Source organism: Lycorma delicatula, chromosome 2, assembly GCF_047948215.1.
Source record: "Lycorma delicatula isolate Av1 chromosome 2, ASM4794821v1, whole genome shotgun sequence".
NCBI lineage: Eukaryota > Metazoa > Arthropoda > Insecta > Hemiptera > Fulgoridae > Lycorma > Lycorma delicatula.
In genome coordinates, this window is record NC_134456.1 from 187,023,203 (window position 1) to 187,044,587 (window position 21,385).

The 21,385-nt window shown below is 28.8% G+C and overlaps 1 protein-coding gene across 3 annotated transcripts; it reads left to right on the forward strand.

Annotated features, from left to right (window-relative positions):
* The first annotated feature begins 865 nt into the window (after positions 1-865).
* On the forward strand, positions 866-19,671 carry LOC142319515 (ADP-ribosylation factor-like protein 2-binding protein). Of its 3 annotated transcripts, none has more exons than XM_075356880.1 (6): positions 866-1,118; positions 3,453-3,572; positions 5,315-5,421; positions 11,409-11,494; positions 18,034-18,130; positions 19,410-19,671. In XM_075356880.1, the coding sequence occupies exons 1-6, from the start codon at positions 1,031-1,033 to the stop codon at positions 19,479-19,481; spliced, it is 570 nt and encodes a 189-aa protein (XP_075212995.1). In that variant the 5' UTR covers positions 866-1,030; the 3' UTR covers positions 19,482-19,671. The 3 variants fall into 3 exon arrangements, with proteins under 3 accessions (XP_075212995.1, XP_075212996.1, XP_075212997.1); XM_075356881.1 differs by having other exon boundaries at positions 5,318-5,421; XM_075356882.1 differs by lacking the exon at positions 3,453-3,572.
* The last annotated feature ends 1,714 nt before the right edge of the window (positions 19,672-21,385 follow it).

Here is a 21,385-nt window from a genome sequence, read left to right on the forward strand (position 1 = left end):
TGGCTCTTTGTTTGAAATTACAATGAAAAGCACGCTGCACTGAAATAATGGATTCACTCTGCATAGTAGAGCACATAAAATGACTTTTCCTGTGGCGTCGCCATTTTCTCGTAAACAAAAATTAAATGGAACTAATATTAAAAGCTGAACTTTTTCCTCTATTCAGTGATGTCTCTTCAATATGTGTCTCTATCTACTGTCGTTCATTAGAAATAAATATTTAAAATTTGCCCCTTCTTTTTGAATAACCGGAGTTTTTAGACGTACTAATCAAATTGAGTTAATAGTTCGTTAAACACGACTTGTCAAGCAAGTTAACATTAAAATCGCCACAACACACACACTTTGACATTAAATTTATTAGGAATTTTAAGTTTCCGATAATATAAGTAGAAAGGTTTCAAAAGAATCAGAAAGAGTTCTGTAGATTACAATCAATTACTTTAGTATAGGGCATAGAGTTACACAGCATTCAAAATTAATTTCTTCTGTGAATATACGGTAACTTTCAACTTTATTAAAAAGGTAGTCTTTAACAAAAATTGAGTCTCTCCCATTTTTATAAATTGTATAAAAGGTATCAGAACCGTTCTAAATTTAGTTTATATTTTTAGCATACAATTAAAAAGTTTTAAAATTATTTGCTTGGCAGGAAAATTTTATGTGTGATAACGGTTGGGTTTTTCACGACAAATTAGACTTCAAGCAGATGTCCTGTAGCCTACAAATTAATACGTGCACAAATCATCTAATTCTTCAGTATAGTTCATTTTTTTAACGTTCACACGTATTCTAACAAAAGCGGTAGCAATCCTCACGTTGTTTGAAAAATTTATCTATTACTGCATTTATTTTGAGGTTATGATTTGATGCTAATATTTTTCTCATTTTAATTTGTAATTTTGAGTTGTGTGTTATTGTTAATTAACTCTGTTAATGATGAGTTTTTATTCAAAGTATTACTTTTTTAATCTTAATTCTATTAAGTTTCGCGGTTTTGCATTTATTTGATGAAATTTGTTTGTAGTATATGACCGGGAACATCGAGAATATTAAAACAGTAATTTTTAATAAAATATTTAAGATGGATGAATCTTTTGACATTACCCCAGAAGATGGTCAGTGTAATTTTGTATTTTAAAATTAGGGACGATAACTGGTTCTAGGTACTTTTTTACGAATATAAACTCTTATCCATAATTTTATTGTAAGTTTAGTCATCTTGTTTTATAATTATAGAAAAAAAAAAATATGGAAACCACTTACTACTAGTAGTTAAAACTTTGTTCTAACTACTTCTAATCATTAAAATTATAGTAATCATGATTTTCTTACATCAGAACTTATTTATAATGATGTGTAGATGGCTATTTCATTTTGCTATTTTTACATATTTTCATTAAACTGGTAATTGGTACTGGAATTGTAATGTATTAGTAAATAGAGGGTGAAGGATGAGATTATAAGTTTTTGCAAATGTGGTAGTTGATATGAGATTGAGGTGGATCAGCAAAGTTGGAATGTGTTTTGTAACTTCCAAAAAAACATTTTTTATATTTTAGTTGTGTGCCTTGAATTAAATTATAATTGTGTTCTTTGTGTTATATCTCAGATGGCTGAAATTTCTCTTACGTTGATCATGTTTTGGTGACATCCAGTTTTTATTAATTTAATAAAAGAGGATGTGTAAAATGTAAAAACTATAAAGAAAATAATATATATATATATATATATATATATATATAGAGAGAGAGAGAGAGGGGAAAAAATGTAGGATTAAAGTTTATTTTAATCCCATGCAGAAGTTTCCTAGAATTTAAATTATGTTTAAATTCTAGGAGAATATATAATAATATAATAGAATATTCTTGGTAACATATTAGCAAATGGTCACCATTTTAAACATTTTCCTTCCAGTAAACAGTAAAAAAATGTTGCGATACAAAATTTGTGGTGTTATTTTTAAAACAGAATCAGCCATTTTACTGCAAAATAAGATATTAAACTAACAAATATATATAATTTTTTTTTTCTCTGCTGCCATAGAGGAGGAAATCAGTGCTTATACTTATTTTGTACATATATGTGTTTTAGATTTATTAAATGATTGGCAGAAAGAAATATACAACTAGGCATAGTGGCCCTGAAGTGTTTTCACTGTTTTTCATCTTATTGCAATATTTGTAAAATTAGGCCTTTGATTGCAATTATAAAGTAAAATAATATATGATTTGCATTACATTGTTTCACATTGATATTCTAGTGCGTGTTTTGATAACAATTTGTTGACCAAGGCAGAAGACCCTTATAACTTAAAAATGTCAGGGTTTGAATGATTGACGACAATATTAATTCTGCTTATTCACAAATCCATGTCGAAGTTAGCCTCACTTACTTTAAACTTAAGTTTCCATTTACTGATATGATAAACACTTATTATAAATATAAATTATTTAGTAACGTACTTTGTTATAATTATAGAATACTTTGGATTTTATGTGGTCAAAAGATTAGTAAAGATCATTTTCATACATTTAAAATGCATAAATGTCTTTGTACTAAACAAGCTGGAATTTAAGAGTATGAGAGTTTTAACAATTTGTTGACCAAGGCAGAAGACCCTTATAACTTAAAAATGTCAGGGTTTGAATGATTGACGACAATATTAATTCTGCTTATTCACAAATCCATGTCGAAGTTAGCCTCACTTACTCTAAACTTAAGTTTCCATTTACTGATATGATAAATACTTATTATAAATATAAATTATTTAGTAACGTACTTTGTTATAATTATAGAATACTTTGGATTTTATGTGGTCAAAAGATTAGTAAAGATCATTTTCATACATTTAAAATGCATAAATGTCTTTGTACTAAACAAGCTGGAATTTAAGAGTATGAGAATTTTAACAAATTTATTGTTGTCTGGAGTGTAGAATACACAATTTTTAATGGTTTAGCCCTCTTCAAGCCACATACTGAATCTGTTTTACACAGACTTGAGAGAATAGTTTCATATAAATGACACCAAAATATGGCCAATTGATCCTTTAACCTTCTCAAACTACACTCTCTCGATTTATAAAATATTTCACAGGAAGGGAAACATTTCACTTGGCTGTTATTTTTGGATTTAATGTAATCTAAAGTGTATGCTAACACAGAAAAATATGATTAAAATTCAGTTAAGAAAATATAATCTTGATTCCTGTCAGATAACAAGTATTGTCAATTTAAAATAATTATTCCTATACCCCATGTTTATAATCTATAGTATTGATTTGAAATTGTAGAAGAAATTAACGGGAATGGTATAGTGTTTTATTTTGAACTTTAGGATCTGGATCAAATCTTAATGGTTATTCCAGTCTTGGCCAGCTTCTTAGCTATTACATCACTGTAATAGTAATATTGCAATCAAGAACCAGATAGTGTTTTTCCATTTTTCAGAATCAGGCACTGAAATTCATACTGTCTGTAATGAAGGAGACACTCTAACTTCCACTAACAGAAATCAAGAAATAGTTCAATTTGATATTGTTGTTGGACACATTGAAGATATTATAATTGGTGAGCATATATTTATCCTATATTTAATATTTCCATTTTATGTTTGTGTTAAACTATACTTTAAAAATTTATATGATAAATTGTATCATTGTTTAGATAAAAATTATATTTATACCCTTGTTATCAGTCATGTAATATACGAAATCAAATAAATAAATGAATTAAAATAATATTTAAAAAACTTTTGTTTTTAGTAATCTTTGATAAAAAAATGTAGTTGTTTATTATTACCGATATTTTTTGACAAGGCTTTTTTTCTTGTGATACAGACATCTGTATCATCGATTAAAAATGAATTTTTCTTTGTAGTTATGTACATAGTAATCCTTTTATGATTAATGGTTTTCCTACATTTTTATCTGTACTCAATATTAATAAAATTAGAGTTAAACTGACATCCTTACATAAAAATTTATTTTAATACTCTACCTGAATTGAAATTTGTAGTTCTTCTGCAAGACTTGTTTTTATCATGTCATTAGTTAATAGACTAGCTGAACTACCAGACTTCACTTGGGTGGTGGTCATTAGCTACTCATTAAAACTATAAAAAAGAAAAACTATTCCTACAAAAAAAAAGTGGAAAACCAAATAAATAAAAGTATAATTTTATTTTTTAACTTTTATTATGTGTTATTTTAACTTTTTGTTTTGTGTGCTTAAAACTCCAGAAAGTTGGTAGGATCTTGTGAAATAAGGGATCCTGAAATTTTTGTTATAATTGAATCTGTTATGTATTCTTGAAAGATAGTGTATTTTAAAGAATTGACATCAATTCAGTTTTTGTTAATGAAGGTGACTAAGGAGCTCAAGCTACTAGGGAAGGTAATGAGACCCAAAATTTAATACCATAAAGCTTTTATCCCCTTGAAGCATGCCAATGAAAAAAAATGGATTGAATATCCCAGTATCTGAATTTTTGAATTAAGTGGACAAGGAAATATTCGCATTAATTTTTTACACCATGGAGTTCAAGTTTTTTATTTTCCCTTGCAGGTAAAACACATTTTGGATATTAATATGCTTTAATTTTTTTTTAATTGGGGGGGGGGGGTTAGAATGCTGGGAGGTAATTTATCTTGAAAGTTTTTGACCATATTCTTAATAAATTTAAGAAAAACTATATATATTGAACAAATTAACAGAACCCAGTTAAAAATATATATTTGACTACATTTCTAAAGAGATTTCTTAACAGTTTTAAAATAGATGTTGTCTTCAACACTGATAAAACAGCTGCCTAACAGCTTAGTAAAGTCATATGTTAGATTTTCAAAGATATATTTTGTCAAAGTTCCTGCATTCCATTTTGAATATGCATTACTATTTTTTAGGCATTTCAATGTACTTATATTTATCTTTAATGAGTAGAGGCTAAATCTTTATTTCATAAAAAAAAATTGTAAAAATGTTTCAGCAATTAATAAATGGGAATCATTCACTGAAAACCATTTAGAAATTAGTTATTTCTTGTTAATTCAGTTATATAGTGATGAATAAACTCATCTAAGCAATGGAAATTATTCATTCCTGAATTGATTTTTAACTTTAAAAAAAACAACATCCATATAATAAACATATACAACAAATGCTTTTTAAAAAATAAATTAATGTGGAAAAACAATAGAATTTAATTAGTAGTTTTATAATTATTTTTAAAGTATTTCAGATGTTTTAAATTAAATAGTAAAACAAATAAAATTTATGTTTTAAGAATTAATAAAATTTCTTATTTGTTTCAGAAGAAGAATTTCATCATTTGCAGACATCATTTATGGATAGGTATTGGCATGAATTTGATAATAGTGAAGAAAATAAGCTAGTTTATACAGATATATTCAATGAGTATGTAAGTTAAATTTGTAAATTATTATTTAAGTATGATAAAATATATTGTAGGGCTTCAGTTTGCCATTGTTAATTATAGATAGATGTAAAACAACATATACTGGTATACAATAAGTATTTGATTAGCGCTGTACAAAAATAAAGACAGCCTTTCAAGAAATTTTGTTTTAGTTCTCAATATTATCTCCTTTTAAATTTTTACGCTTAGTCCAATGTGTTCAAGTTTTTAGATCCTGTCGTTATAGCATGGTTTAGCCAAGTCTTCAAATGGTAAATGCTTTAACAATAACTTCCATCATTTCATGTAGATCTCTTTCCAACAACCACTTCTTCCTATTTGGAAGCAGATAATAATCTGAAGGTGCTAAGTCTGTTGAATAGGTGGGGAATTCAGAAGAATTTTGTAGTATAATTAAAGCTTTTTTGCTGTTATAGTTGCAGAAGAATGAGCTGGTGCATTTTCTTGGTGAAAAAGAAATTTCTTTTTCATCAAATGTGGTTATTTAAGCAATTTAGTAAACATGCATAATATTGCCCAGTTGTCATTTTATCCTTCTCCAGAAAACCAGTGAAGATAATGTCATGAGCATCCCAAAAAATGTGGTAATCACCTTTTCTGCTGATGGACTGGTTTTAATCTTCCTTGGAGCAAAAGATTCCCCAACGGCAACTCACTTTTTTGACATTTCCTTGGTTTCAGATTGCTAATGATGTATCCAGGTTTCATCAACTTTCATCAAAGAAATGATACAAAACTTCCTTTCAAATATGTTGAAACAACTCCAAACCATGCTTAGAAATCTTTACTTGTTCGTACTTTTGATCAGTTGTGACACTCGATCTTGTGAACAGTTTTCGCACATGTAATATATAAAATATGGCTGGCCTCTGTGGTGCAAGTGGTAGTGTCTCAGCCTTTCATCTGGAAGTGCGGGTTCGAATCCTGGTCAGGCATGGCATTTTCAGATGCTACAAATCATCCATTTTATCCTCTGAAGCAATACCTAACAGTGGTTCTGGAAGTAAAAAATAAAATATATATATAAAATATGATGCACTTATTCCATTTGAGATGTCTATTGTCTAAGTAATCTGACACATCTTCAATCTTCTTTCCTCCATCACCTTATCGTAGATCTTTTTTAATGTTCTCTGCTGTTATAATCTCAACAGGTTGTCTAGAACTTGTACAAGACTACACTTCATTTACATTCACACATATCATCCTCTGAAGTAATACCTTGCAGTGGTTCTGGAGGCTAAACACAAAAAAAAAGAAAAGTTTTCTAGAATATTCAATGTTGTTTGACATTATCTGTGCAACTATCTTGTTTTTTTTGATAAGGGGATCAGGAAGCTACCTGGGTGGGGAAAATGTATTTCTGTTAAAGGAAACTATGAAGAAAAATAATGTAATTTATTTGTAATTTTATCTATCAATAAAGATATGTAAACAAATTCCGGTTTATATTTGAATGACTCTCATATAGCTGTGCCTAAAGCTAGAATGTGTTGTTACTTAGAACCTAACAACGAATGATTGCTGTAAATAGAACTCGGGAACTGATTAAAATTTAACTTATGGCTTGAACTCAGTCTTTCAACTTGCTGATGGAAGGGAAGGTATTTAACCTCCGGCACAAAAACCTTTTAGAATGTGTATTATTTTAATAAAGTTAGTTTTATTGTTGTACTTATTATTGCACTAACGGTAGAATCATTGTTCTGCCTATTAATGAAGCTAATTTAAAAAACTTACAAAGCTTGAGGTGTAATCAAAAATATTTCTTAAAACAACATTTTTTTATATTCTTAAAAGCAGCATAGACCTGGTATTGAGACTAAAATCCTAGATATTTATTATAAGTAAGGATGTTTCATGTAGTTGCGTACTTTGAAGTAAAACCTTGTAATAGATATAAGTACATCTACTTTTTTCTTTTGAGTTGTTGCAAACTAGATAAAATTTTTATATCAAATTCCATCAAGGGCTGAACTAAGCCAAACCCCTAGGTTTATGAAAAATCTGCAAGGGAAGAAACCTATCTCTGAAATATTTTTTCGTAATGTGTTTGGATTGTACAGCTGCTTTTACTTTTTAAGTGTATGAAGTATTGTATCCACTGATTAAGGTTTATTAAATAGTTATGAGTGTATAACCTAAACAAATTTTCAAACTGAGAAATTGACAGAGTAAGATGGGCTAGATGAGTAGCTACCTTGAATTGTAAGTCCAAACATCAGTTATTAATATAGTTTTATTAACCTAAACTGTAGTTCTTGGAAAGTCCCTCTTGATTAATTAATTGTTCACTTTTCTTCATCCTTTATCCATTCTTCCTTGGATAGATGTGGAATCTAACAGCCATTTTTCTATTTGTAGGTACCTTCTTGCATGCAGTGGGGCAATTATTTTTTTATTGGAGCTCTTTGGGGATAGGAACTCTGCATATCGAAGTTATCAAAAACCCAGTCTGGATTTTGGAAAAAAAATATTATTATAGTTTTCATAAAGCCTTCCTCCTATTCCTAAAACCAAAAGAAAATTGACTGAATTACAAGCATATTAAAGCGCTTGAACTGGAAGCTGTACTGTATTGCTACAGAAATTAAGTTCAAAAATATAGGTAGTATTAATTTGGATTTGACTACATCAAACCAGAACTGCTACAATATTTATGAAGAGGATAAGAAAAATTTCCTTTGTTTTAAAGAACAAGGTGCTTTGTAAGAATTCTGGAATTCTCCAGAAATGTAGTAGTTTTCTTGACTTGGGACCTTAGCAGCTGAGTACCTTGTCATGTAGTGAGTGCCTTTATAGATAGTTATACTGGATGAAAGTAAGTTATTCAGCACATTTTGGGAGTTAAAAAATGAACAAGTCAATGTAGTGCTTGTGGTATTTTTCAAACATTAATTAGTACTAGTTACTGATGACCTTGAATGAACATGCCAGTGCGATGTAACGACAAGGGGGATCATCTTCAGTTGAGCAATGGTTACCATGCAGGAGAAAGCAATATGGGTATTATGGTTTCTTGAAGTGGGTTTGTTATTACTATTTGTAGGCTTTTCATTTAGTTTATGGCCATGATCCTCTTAATAAAGACTATTAAACATTGGTATCAGTAGTTTAAGGATACAGGAAGTGTAGAGCACAAAAAGGTGCTGGCAGAATTCCTGTCTCTGAGGAAATTATGAATTTAATAAGAGAAACTTTTTAGACAAGCCTGGGTAAATTGACTCGTGAGAGTTTAGAACTGGGAATATTGCAACTGATAATTGTGAAGGTTCTACACAATCGACTAATACTTTATGCAACAAAATTCAGTTGGTCTATGCAGTTGAATATGATGTAAACCATGCTGTGATATATCAATTTTGACATTCTTGATAAAGTGAACGAAGATAATGCGTTTTTAGAAAAAGTAATCTTCTCTGACAAAGCTACCTACCATATTTCTGGTCACGTTAATCATCATAATTGCAGATTTGGGATAGCAAGAACCCTTATGTTGTTCAACCAACACAATGTGATAGACCGAAAATTAATGTTTGGTGTGTGTTGACTGCTTATGACGCCATTCTTCTTCGCTGAGCCAATGTTTACTAACATTAATTAACTAAACTTGTTAAGGAGTATGCAGTACCAAAAACTGAACATCAGCAACCCAAAGTTTACTTCCCAACATGGCGCACCACCACATTGGGACTTAAATGTTAGCGACTGTCTACGTGAACAATTTTGTCAATGTAGGATTGACCATGATGGACTAATTCCCTGGCTACCTCGGTTCGTGATATTATGCCACTCGATATCTTTCTTTGGTGGTTTGTCATAGACAGGTTGTATGCAACAAAGTGTCAACATCAATGAACTTAAAAGAAGAATCGAAGGTGTAATTAATGGAATAACTCCAGTTATTCTTTGTAATGTGTGGTGTGAAATCGAATATCGTCTAGACATTTCAGGCATCATAAAAAGTGCTCCTGAAAATTGTTTGAAGTTAATAAGTTTGGGACTGCTAAGTGGGACTAGGAATTAGCCCGCTGAAAATATTCCATAGAAAAAATAAAATCTGAAATGCTGGTAGACCTTAAGGCAACTTATTTTGGAGCTTTAGTGTTAAGTTGAAATCATGGGGGACCCTGGATGAAACACTTGGAAGTGCACATTTGAATAAAATAATTTAAGAAGCCTTTGGCTTAAAATAATTGGATCTAAATAATTTAAGAAGCCTAATATTTATGTAAATAGGTTTGTTAAATCTGAAAATTAATACCAATTCTGTGTGAGGGATTGTTTGAGTGTAAAAAGCTTGTTGATGGATGGTGGATGAACTAACAATCTACTGTGAAGAAACTTTGTATCATCCAGGTTGGCAACTTTGGGGCTTTCAGTAGCATCTCTTACAGCTGTTCTGGAAAAACTGCTATGTTGAGTTTGTATATAACTACTGAGACCTAATATAACTTTATGTGCCATTAATGTAGGATGATATAACTAAAACCGAGGATAGTATTACTGAAGCTCAGTAGGAGCTGAGGAATGTTATTATTCATGGCTCAGTTAATGACATGATATCTGATGTGGCATCATGTATCTCTCATCTTCATCCACTTTATGGTCACACTGGGGGCTGGATGCAATGGAAAGATTTAATGCTTGGGGGTGCCCACAAATTGGCTTGTGATATTACAGATCATTTAGTTCCCAGGCAGATGTTGAGGTTTGACATCCACACTAGGACTTCTTTCTGGTGGTTATGCTTCGTAATCTTTCAGGTTAGAACCTATATTTACATTTTAAGTAGATGAACTATGGGAGCAATTATATCTTCATCATATACACTGATATTTCAAACAGCTTTTAGAATATCGAGCTCATATTATTTTAATTCATATTATATCATCATATTATTTTAATCTATTTGGGAATCTTCTGGCACTAGATACAGAGTGGGTAGATTAGTTGGTAGAGTGGTGGAGTGGGTAGAGTTGGGTAGATTGGTTTAGTTAGGTTTCAGGATAAATATTAGAAAAAAATTGTTTTGAAGATGTAGAACCATAAATGGAAAACTTATATAAGCATTTGCCATCAACTGTGCCAGTGATTATGATAATGTAGACATACATGACACAGTGGTGGGTAGTAAGAAACAAAAATTATTGTAGCTGATAGCGATTACTTTTTGATATTGCACCAATATTTCTAAAATAAAAAGTAATATGTGCTAAATAAAACAATAAGGACATATTTCATTGAACTATTAAAAAATCTAGCTAGTAGATAGATTATAAATATGTAAATTTCAGACATAGTCTATATCTATAATTATTATTAGTGTCATTATCATTCTAAATCATCTTTCTAAATTACAGTATATAGAAAGACGACTAATGAGCTTATACTAGTTGTCTATTTATTTTATACATAAATAAATACAGTGTTTTGTGTATTAAGACATATATTTTCATGATTGACCATGAAGAAGACTCATTTCAGCTCAGAAAACAATAGTATCTGTAACCTGCATTCATATGTTGACATCTCTCATAAGTATTACAGTTTTTTGTTTTTTTTTAAATAAAATTGTTTAATTGAAGCAGAATTTGAAAAGAATTCTAAATAATAGTGTTAATTTTTTCACACATGATGTTAATTTTTTTGAGTGGTTTCTACATATTAGGGCTGTTTGGAAAATTATTATTGATCCTAATGATATAGGGTGTTAATTTTTTTTTAAATGTAAATTGTTAGTTGCTTTAATGTGGATTGATTACTGAAAATTGATTTAATTTACTGTGATCGGATTATTAATTCTATTATCCTGAAAAAAGAAAAATCACAAAAAATTCTCAGATGAAATAGCTAGCTTTTAGTACACATGAAATGTGAAACAAAATAAATATTATTCTTAGAATTCTGTAGAGTATTTAATGAATTTTCATGTAGAGAACTAAAATGTTATTTTGTTAAATTTGTAGATTATCGTTATAGAACGGTTTATAGAAAGACGACTTATTGAACTTCTACCAGGATTTTCAATGAGCAATTTTCTGCGTGATCTAATGTAAGTATTCAAAACAAAAATTAATTTGTAGTATAAAAAGTTTTGCTGGTTTTCATATTTTACTACAATTATATAAATTAAAAAAATGAGTAATGATTTTTTTTTATGAAACCCTTGACAGTCTGGTATATCAGAATATATCTATGCAATTTGTAGCTCTTCTCCACCCTGGTGAATGCTATTGTTAGCTGCAAAAAGACGGGTCAACATCATGGAATTTTTGGAAGAAATGTTTGGTGACCACATGATCTCCAAAGAACTGTGGCCTCCTCGTTCTCCTGACTTGTTTCTCTGGTTTTTTTTTTTGAATGGATCTGTATTTCAAGCAAACTCACATGTCCTGGAGTGAGCCATTACTGCAGAGATGAATTCCATTAGCCCTGATGTACTACGAAGGGTGTCAAAAAATATCACTATATTTTTAGATGTCCAAACCCTACGCACCTGCCTTCAGAAAAATTATGGACATCTTCAACACTTGCTGTAAGACACTACCAGTTGTGCATAACTACATTCCATGAATCAAATCAAATGTGGGTATCTCTATATTATAGTCCACAGCGGAATTATAGTATATAGTATCATGATGATGTGGACAATAAAATGATCTCAATAAGAATGAAATTAGCTTATTTTTCTACATAGTTTCTTTCAACAGAAAGTATTTTCTTGATTGAATAGGTAATTTCCTGATCCCCTCAAAAAAAAACAAGATTTCTGCCTCAACAACCAATTGCGGAATTGAATCTTTCCCCTCCTAAAGCTTCTTTCAGCAAACCAAACATGTGGAAATTACACAAAGTCTGGACTTTACAATGGGTGTTCAAGAGGTGTCCAATGAATTTTAGTGAGTCTGAGCTGGTGTATGTGGCTGTGTGTTGTGAAGGAGGTTGCAATACGCAACCATAATGTCATCCAATAACTAGCAGTAGTATGCTGCATTTAACATACTTTTTTCGTGTAGGAAATCAATCAGCAGCATACCTTTTGAGTCCCAAAACACAGTTGCAAACTTTTCCAGCTGACAAGCATTTTTTGGCCTTGATCAGTGCTCCTCACTTTCCTTTCCCACCTCACCATACTTGTTCTCTTGCTTTCTGAAGTGTAGTGATGGGTTTATATTTTTCTCAGGTCACAATATGACCTTCCTTAACTTCTTCCTCAAGGCAGTTCAGAAGCTGCTCACAGATGTCTTTCTAGACATTTATCTGTGCCTCGGTGAGAAGACATCGAGCCCACCTCACTGACATTTGGCTGTATCCAAGAAGGTCTTGACAACATTGTATGCACACTCCCAACACTTATGATCACCTCTGATATAACAATAAATGCATTTAAATTTGGGAGTTTCTATGACAGTCTCCTTCCACAAAGTTACAAAAGGTCTGAATGTTTCATCGACACTAGTCCACAGACAGTGTTCATGACTTTTGTTCTCCATTACATCCACGGGCACTTCAAAATCTTTTGGCCCAATCAAACACGAGTTTTTGACAGTTTTGAACTGTGCTTGGAGTCAAGACAAAATGTCAGAGTATTTAACACCTTCTTGGGAAGAAATGGATTATAATTCATTACACAATGGACGATGGCACCACTTGCTCAGAGATTCAGCTACTGATGTGGGAGCAAAGTGATGACTGTGTGTATTGGTTAAAATTTCTTTTATGATGTTTAGTTGTGTTGTCATTGTTATTTCATTTTTCTTCAGGTTCATCTGTGTCACATAACATTTCAGTGTAATGTATATTTTCATACTTGTTTGTGGTTGTCTGATAGTTTTCTCTTTTCTCTTTCTAGTATTTGGTTTGGCCTTGGTCATGGTTTCATAGTTGATATATTATGTTCAGTTTTGTCCTTATTTCTAGAGATGTTTTATGATATCTATATGCTGTAGTTGTAATACTTAACTTGTGCAGAAAATGGTCTAGTATAATGAAAGAGACCACATCTTGTTTACATACTTTTACTCAGCTCTTTTGAATTGTACCGTAGTTAATATCAACATTTTTTATAACTTTATCACAAATTTTTTTAGGCTTAACGAAAAATTAGTTGATATCCTTGTATTTGTATAATAGTGGGTATGAGAATAAAATTTTATAAATTACCAAAATTATAGTAATGACAAATTTAAAAATATAACTTTCTGACTTCAAATCAAGTGTTTTATTTTTAAGATTGTAGTGAATCATTTTTACCATTGTATTGACAATTACGAGTATATTACAATCTCTTTGTATAAATATTACAAAGTTCCTGTCAAGATAATGGATGCAAGAGGTGTCGAGGAAAACATACTTCCCAACATTCCTTTGAAATGTCACAATAAACAATTTTCTGGAATATTTATATGTATAATATGTGATAGTGTGTATCTTTGTAGTGATTATTACAGAAAAAAAAAAATTTGTGTGACAAATCTACTCATTTATGAAGAACATCAAAACTTTGATCTAACCTCATTTTCAAAATATGAGATAACGGTGCAAGACAAAGTTATAATAACAAAACTGAAAAATATTATAAAAGATGAAAATAAAAAAAAATAAAAATCTTAAAGAAAATAACAAGTATAAAAATTCATAAATAACCTTAAAACAAGCATATTATGAATTGAAAGCAAAATAAAATAGTACAGTACAAGATGACTCAAGCTCATAATTTCAAACCAAAATATTATTTAAGTAAAAGTGCAACATTTAGAAGAGATAAATGATGAATTCCAAGAAAAAAAAGATATTCTGAAAGCATTAAATATTGAACTTGCCAAGAATAATAAGCATCTCAAAGACACATTGTCAAACATCAAGCAGCAACACTTTTACACATACATTTGCACAGGTATGCTCTGAAGTACGAACCTCAAATGCAAACATACAGAGTTTGATATTAAAACCTATAGGTACATAAAGCAATATAGAAACCATGTATACAAACTTAAAGGAAATATTGAATGAAGCTTTAGAAATTCAAATAAACAATATCTTTATTGCAAGAAAAAAGATTATTGTTAAATGCAATAGTGCTACTGATGTTATAAAAGTGCAGATGTATTAAGAAATGATCCAATAGGGTTAAATGCTGAAATTTAAACATTAAAAAATCTAGATTAAAAATTGACTCGAATTTAACTAATTAAAATAAAGAAGACATTGAAAAAAGTTCTATCAGGGGAAATAAAATGGCAGATGAACAAATAAAAGTGTTAGAAGATAATGAATGAAAAAGTAATATTTATAGGATATAATAATAGGTGTTGATGGTGAATGATTTCAATTTAAATATGAGCTACAAATGTGTTATGTACAGGACACAGCGGCAGTAAATGTACATCTTTGATTAGATGTTGCATTTGTTCACTGAATCATCTTGATAGAGAATGTAAAAATAAATGTAATCCAAAGTGTGTAAATTGTTTACACTTTAATGAAAAATTTTCCAAAAGGAATGTTGAACATACAGCCAATTATAAAACCTGTGAAACCTACAAATATTTAGTTCACAGAGTAATCCAAAAAGACTGACTGCCCTTTTAACCCATCATTCAAAAATGGAAAGTATTAAACACACAGGAGAATGGAATACAAGAAGATGCATTATCATTGAATATTACTTGTGAAATATTCTCTGAACCTCAGGATTAAACTGTGGATGACATCATAATAGAAGAGTTAACAGCAGAGAATGTAGGAGATTTAAACAAATGACGTAAAGTTAGTAATGTTATGTTAACATAAGGCATCTGAGAAAAAAATGTAGAATGATTGGAAATATTATATCTATTAAAAGTTAAACTATCTGTGATATGTGTAGAAACTGGTTAAATTACTTCTGGGGATTAATTTATGTAAACTTGATGGTTATAACACATGTGTGAATGAAGGATATTTAAATAAAGGAGATTGAGTTTTTATTTATGTAGAATTGTAGATGAATATACAAATAGAAAAAATAGGGTTAACCACTATCCTAAAACTAGAGTTACTGTTACTAAATAATGAAAAACATTTAAAAAAAAATGCAATTGTAGATTTTTTAATTATGATAAATTATGTCTGATTTGTATAAATATATTCAGAGTTGCAATAATTTCAAAATTCATATTATAATAGGTGATTTTAATACTGATATTAAAAAAGTAATTACAAAGTAATTTCTTTTAATTCAGATACATTCTATATTTTAAAAGCTTTACTAGATATGTAAATGAGAGTAATTTATGTAATGATAATGCCTTTACTGAATCAAATCTCAAAAGCACAATCAATAAAACTGAATAATGAATGATCTAACAGATCATTATCCACTATTTTGGATATTTCATTTGATATATCATATCACAATTTGTTGACTACATAATTATATAAATTAATTATAAAAATTTATATATTTATGTAGTCAACAAATTGTGATGTGATATATCAAATGAAAGATGTGAACGAAGTGACTGAATTCTTAGTCAGTATTATAGTTGAGATTTTCCATAAATCAACAAATATAATAAAAAATAATAATTTACCTAGCCACGGATTACTCGGGACTTATAAAATCATGTAATGTTAAAGAACAATAGTAAAAGCTATGGAAAAAATACAGAAAATGAAACTATAACAAAAATGAAATATTAAGAGTCTAAACTGATCCAAAAAGAACATGGAAGTTCGTGAGTAAAGTGGCAGAGGTAAAAAATCAGTAGGGAGTTTTGTTGCATAATAGATGAAATTAGTCACAATGAACATTTTACTGAAATAGTGACTAGTATAGTCAATTATTTCTGTTGTTATTTTGGAAATGTAGGAAAGGTTACAGTAGGATCCATCAAGCAAAAAAAATATCCAGTTGTAAACTAATGAAAGAAAAACCACCAGATTAAAAAATAGTATATTTATAAAACTAAAAACTTCTACTAAAGTTATAAATACAATAATGCTACTAAAAAACAAATCTGGTGGTGTAGACAACATACATGCTAAAACCATAAAGGAAATTTGTGAATGTATTACATACTGGAGTATAGGATATATTTATATCCTATAGTATTTTTACTCAAATCTATTTGAGAAATGCATCTGTCCTAGTCATTTCAAATCAGCAGAGGTAATTCCTGATATTAAGTTTGGCAATTGTAAACTAGCTACAAATTATAGGCCCATATCACTGATCTCTAACTTTACAAAAATATTAGAAAAAATATTGATAAAAAATTATGAAACTTTTTTGAAAATTACAATATTATATGTAAGTCTCAGTTTGGTCTTAGAAAAGGTAAAGGAAAAAAAGATGCTATTACTGAAATTACAATTGCTGAAAATGTAGACTGTAAAAAAAACAGTAGTTGTGATTTTTTGAATTTGGCAAAGGCTTTTGACACTGTTAACTATAAATTACTTTTAAAAAAAATAGAAAATTAGAAGGTATAAGAGGAGATGTATTGCAGTTAATAAAAGTATTTGTATAATGGAATACAAATTGTGAACATTTATATTACATTAGATACTGGAGTACCACAAGGTACAGTACTTGGGCCATTGTTTACATTATGTGTAAATCATATTTTTATAATAAACTCCGATATTAAATGTTTTATAACATCATATACGTTTGATATGGTTTTGTTATGTAAAGCTAACAATTGGTTTGAAACTAAGTGAGACACAAATTTATTAAAGAATATAGAAAGACTACCTAGATGTAAATAAATTATCATTAAATATTAACAAAATAGTTCATATATTTTCAAGTCGCATTGACTTGAAACCCAATTAATTTAATAGTATACTGAAGGAAAAGTAATTAAAAAAGTAGCAAACCAAGTAATCATTTACAAATTATCATTGATAAACATTTGCATTGGAATTATCAAATAGCTAATATTGTGTAAAAATTCAAATATGATTTACATTTTTTAGTAACTTAGTAACTTCCTGCTAAAAATTTCTTCATGATTATGTATGGGTTATATTATAGTATAGTTAGTTACTCGTGGTATGATTGCATGGGGTGGAGCAAATAAAACTATGAAAATGTTCATAATAGGGTGGAGCAAATAAAACTATGAAAATGTTCATAATAGGGCTATCAAGATTCTAAAAAAAAAAAAAGAGTATATACTATCATATAAATATGTTAATAACAGTTCTATTATATGAAAAAAGCAGTACTTTGCCTAAAGTCAACAATGAAATATTAAAAAATAATATATATATTTGTCATAATTTTATTTCATTTTCACCTGAATTCAAAAATAAATTGGAAAATTGAGTTACTAAATGAAAACAAGGCATATTTGAAATAGAGAGAAATTTTAAGTGTTAAGAAATATGTAATGGGTGTGAAAATATGATGAATAAAATTTATTGTTTTGGCTGTTAAGTTTTTTCCAAGCTGGGTACAGATGCATCTTTGCAGAAGTTTAGTAATATTTTATGTAATTTTATGTATTGTATCTTATTCTGTAATCTGGTAATGATCAATAAATAAATATATGAATATATGGTTAAGTATATATTTATAATAAGTTTAATATTATATTTCAGACAAAAAAAAGATTCACTTGATGGAGAAGTATTTGAAGTACTTTATACATTTTCAGATTTCATTGCCTTTAAAGAAATGTTTCTCGATTACAAAGCAGTAAGTTTTTATTATAATTATTTTACAATTGTCCTGAGCAAGGTAATAAACTATCCTTATCAAACCTCAACACAAAGACAATCCTGTGGATTGAATATATCTTCCTCTATTCTCCCCCCTCTTCTTAGGAACAGTATCACGGTAATTGTATTTGCTGGGGTTTTTTTTTTTTTTTTTTTTTTTTTTTTTTTTTTTTCTTTAAGGTGGCTGCCTATTTATTTGGGATTAGGAGATTCTATTTACTATCTGGTGGTAGTGCTCTATTAGATAAAGCCTTCCAGCTTAAATTCAACTGTGACAAAAGAAATTAGTTAAGTGTAAAAGAAGTAGTGTTAAAAATCGACACTCATTGTACCTATTTTATTAGTTGATGATAAAGGTGGCCAATTTGATTTTGTTTATGGCTGAAACATTCAGCAACTATTTTAAATATTTTTGGATTCGTGATTGTTTTCTTGAATTTGACACTAATGTGAGAAAATTCCGTTTTTTTCTTTAGTTAATGATGAGTTTAGTTCTTTAGTTGCAATTTTGAATTTCCAAAACTTTTATGCAGCTTATAACTTAAGCACGGTTGACAAAACCAATAACAATCTCTAACTAGCATGCGATAAATGACAATTTATCAATTCAGAGAGATGATTTAGATTTTGAGAAGAAAATATTCATACATGAGATACAAAATCTGATATCTTCCTTTTGGCATTACTATAGCCAGGAAGGTATTTATAAAAGCCTGCAATAAAACTGAATTATGAATATTTTAAGATATGAAATAAATTTCCAATTGTCTTCAAACTGTATTAGCTTGCATTTATTTTTTTGATTTAGTAGATTTAAAGCACTGGCTTATTTTGAACCAGTGATTAGAACAGCATTACAGATTTACCAAATTTTCTTTTTATAATGATTATGTTATTTTAACTGGGCCAGCGCAATTGAAAATCTTTTTGTACAGAAAAAAATATAAATTTCTGAAAAGCTTGATGATGCAACAGTCCTTTAATTTTATAATATAATTTTGTTATTTACCAGCATTTTTTTTTGCTTTATAATGATCAGTTTCTGGTAATTAGTACTTTAGTTGTATAAACAGTTGTTGTATAAACAGTTCAACAATGATGGAAAATTAATGTTTATATTATACAATTTGCACTGATGCACGATATATTATTATTACTAAATGGTCAAAACATGAGTTTACTATCCACTTATTACATTTTTTTTTGTAATGGAATTGCAAGAGCTCATGATTTATTTATATTTTGGTATTTTTCAGATGAAAGAAGGAACTGCAGTGGATTTCTCTAATGGAATTACCATTACACCGATCTCTCTTGAAGAAGACTGAAAATTATTTACCAAAAGCTATTATATTTATAAAAACTACACTTTCTACACAGCTCTCTTTTATGTAAAAAAATATTAATTATTTATGTCACAGTACCTGCACTTTAGTTCTTAACTTATTTAATAATTACATATTTTTGTACATTTCCTTTCTTTTTTATTGAAATTGCACAATAAATTATAAAAACAAATTTAACGCTTTTTTTTCACTGCAAAAATGAATTCACCTTTTTACAGCTACTTTCTGAAAGCAAGTTACTTCAAAATGACTAATGAAATTAATTGTTTATAGAAAAACAAATAAGATTATATTTCATCTTCTGTGTGAGAATAAGCTGAAACATTATAATATTCTAATTAGTACAAATTACAATATAACAGTGTAAATTTGTATCATGCATTTTTGTCATTTCTATTTTGTTTTGATCTATGATAGAATGCACCTTCTACTGAATCTGTTAAATTTCTGTAGACTATTTTGAAAAATTCATTTTCCATTATATATTCTTCAATTTACATTTCTCAACAAAGGACAACAAATGGAACCAGCGTAACAAAACAGAACAATCAATAATAAGCAAAAATAAAAACACCATAAACAGAAAAAAATGAATGAAACGAATGAAATTGTTTACCAGTTTTAATCTACAATGAACTTCAAATAATAAACAATATTAATTCAACAAAAACAAAAATAAATTATATAAAAAAAGAGTTTATCCATCTTAATTTAAAATTATTAAATGAAAAAATAATGAATACAATATTATAAAAAACTTGTTTTTTTTATTATTTCATGCTGTGGACATGGAGAATATTTCAGTGACACATTTTAAATTTGTTTAATCTTATTTTCAGCTACTAAAATAAAAAACAAAGTATCGGTTTTATTTACATTAAATAAAACAGATTCAAAATTAAATTAACTGATTTTACTTTTCTTTTGAATCAATCATAAATAACTACTACATTTCAGATTATATTGAAATACTTTCAATATATTCTTAAATCAACTATAACTAACAACTCATCTTAACATGTAAGAAAATGTTTAATAGGTGTTGTTATTTGTTATCATTCTTATATTTTTTTGGAAATCTAGTCTTTATTTAATTCTAAATATTTCTTATAACTGGATCTGTAATCACTAAAATCTGTAGATAAGATTTATTAAATGTAGACTATATATAAATATACATAATTTATATATGAAAGATATGAGCATTCATTCAATCACTAATTCTTGAACTTCAATTGGTTAATTAAATCTGAAAGTGATAGTATAAGATACTTTATGCAGTATATTATCTGACTTGCCCTTCTGCATAACAAATATGAACATATTTGAAATTTAACTATAATTTATACATAAGAAAATTTTATTTTAAAACTGATGTTTAGCATTACCCCTCCTGACTTGCTTAATTCCTACAAAAAATTACATCTGCCCATTTTATTGACAATTTAATACAAACTATGTAAAATGGTCATGTACTAGTTTTTACCTACCGATTAGAAACTTGTAAAAAAAATCACTGAATAGAATTACATGATAAAAAGTGTTAATAAGAACTTAAATATCTGATTGAACTTCAAATATTTTTTTGGTCTTTGGTCACTCAGGAACTTCTAGTAAGATAAATGGACCTCTGTAATGTTTTAGGCATACATCCTTGTTATACTACCATTTATGTGTGCTGGATTATGGTTTGTTCATTAGTGACTTCATTCAGCATTTCAACAGATCTTTTTTATAGCAAGACAATTTTTAGAGAAAAAAAATTCAGCCACAATTTTTCATTTTATTTTTTCCACTTTTTCACTGGTCAGGGATCTGTTTGGTCCTGCAACTCTTTGTCATCTTCAACTGGTTCATAACTGTTTTTGAAACCTTTGGACTAAATA

Bases quoted from the DNA above. Each gene is read 5' to 3' on its own strand.
- LOC142319515 (XM_075356880.1), top strand. From the start codon at position 1,031: ATGACCGGGAACATCGAGAATATTAAAACAGTAATTTTTAATAAAATA. The intron at 11,495-18,033 runs GTAAGTATTCAA...ATTATATTTCAG, and splicing joins AATTTTCTGCGTGATCTAAT to ACAAAAAAAAGATTCACTTG. The intron at 18,131-19,409 runs GTAAGTTTTTAT...GGTATTTTTCAG, and splicing joins TGTTTCTCGATTACAAAGCA to ATGAAAGAAGGAACTGCAGT.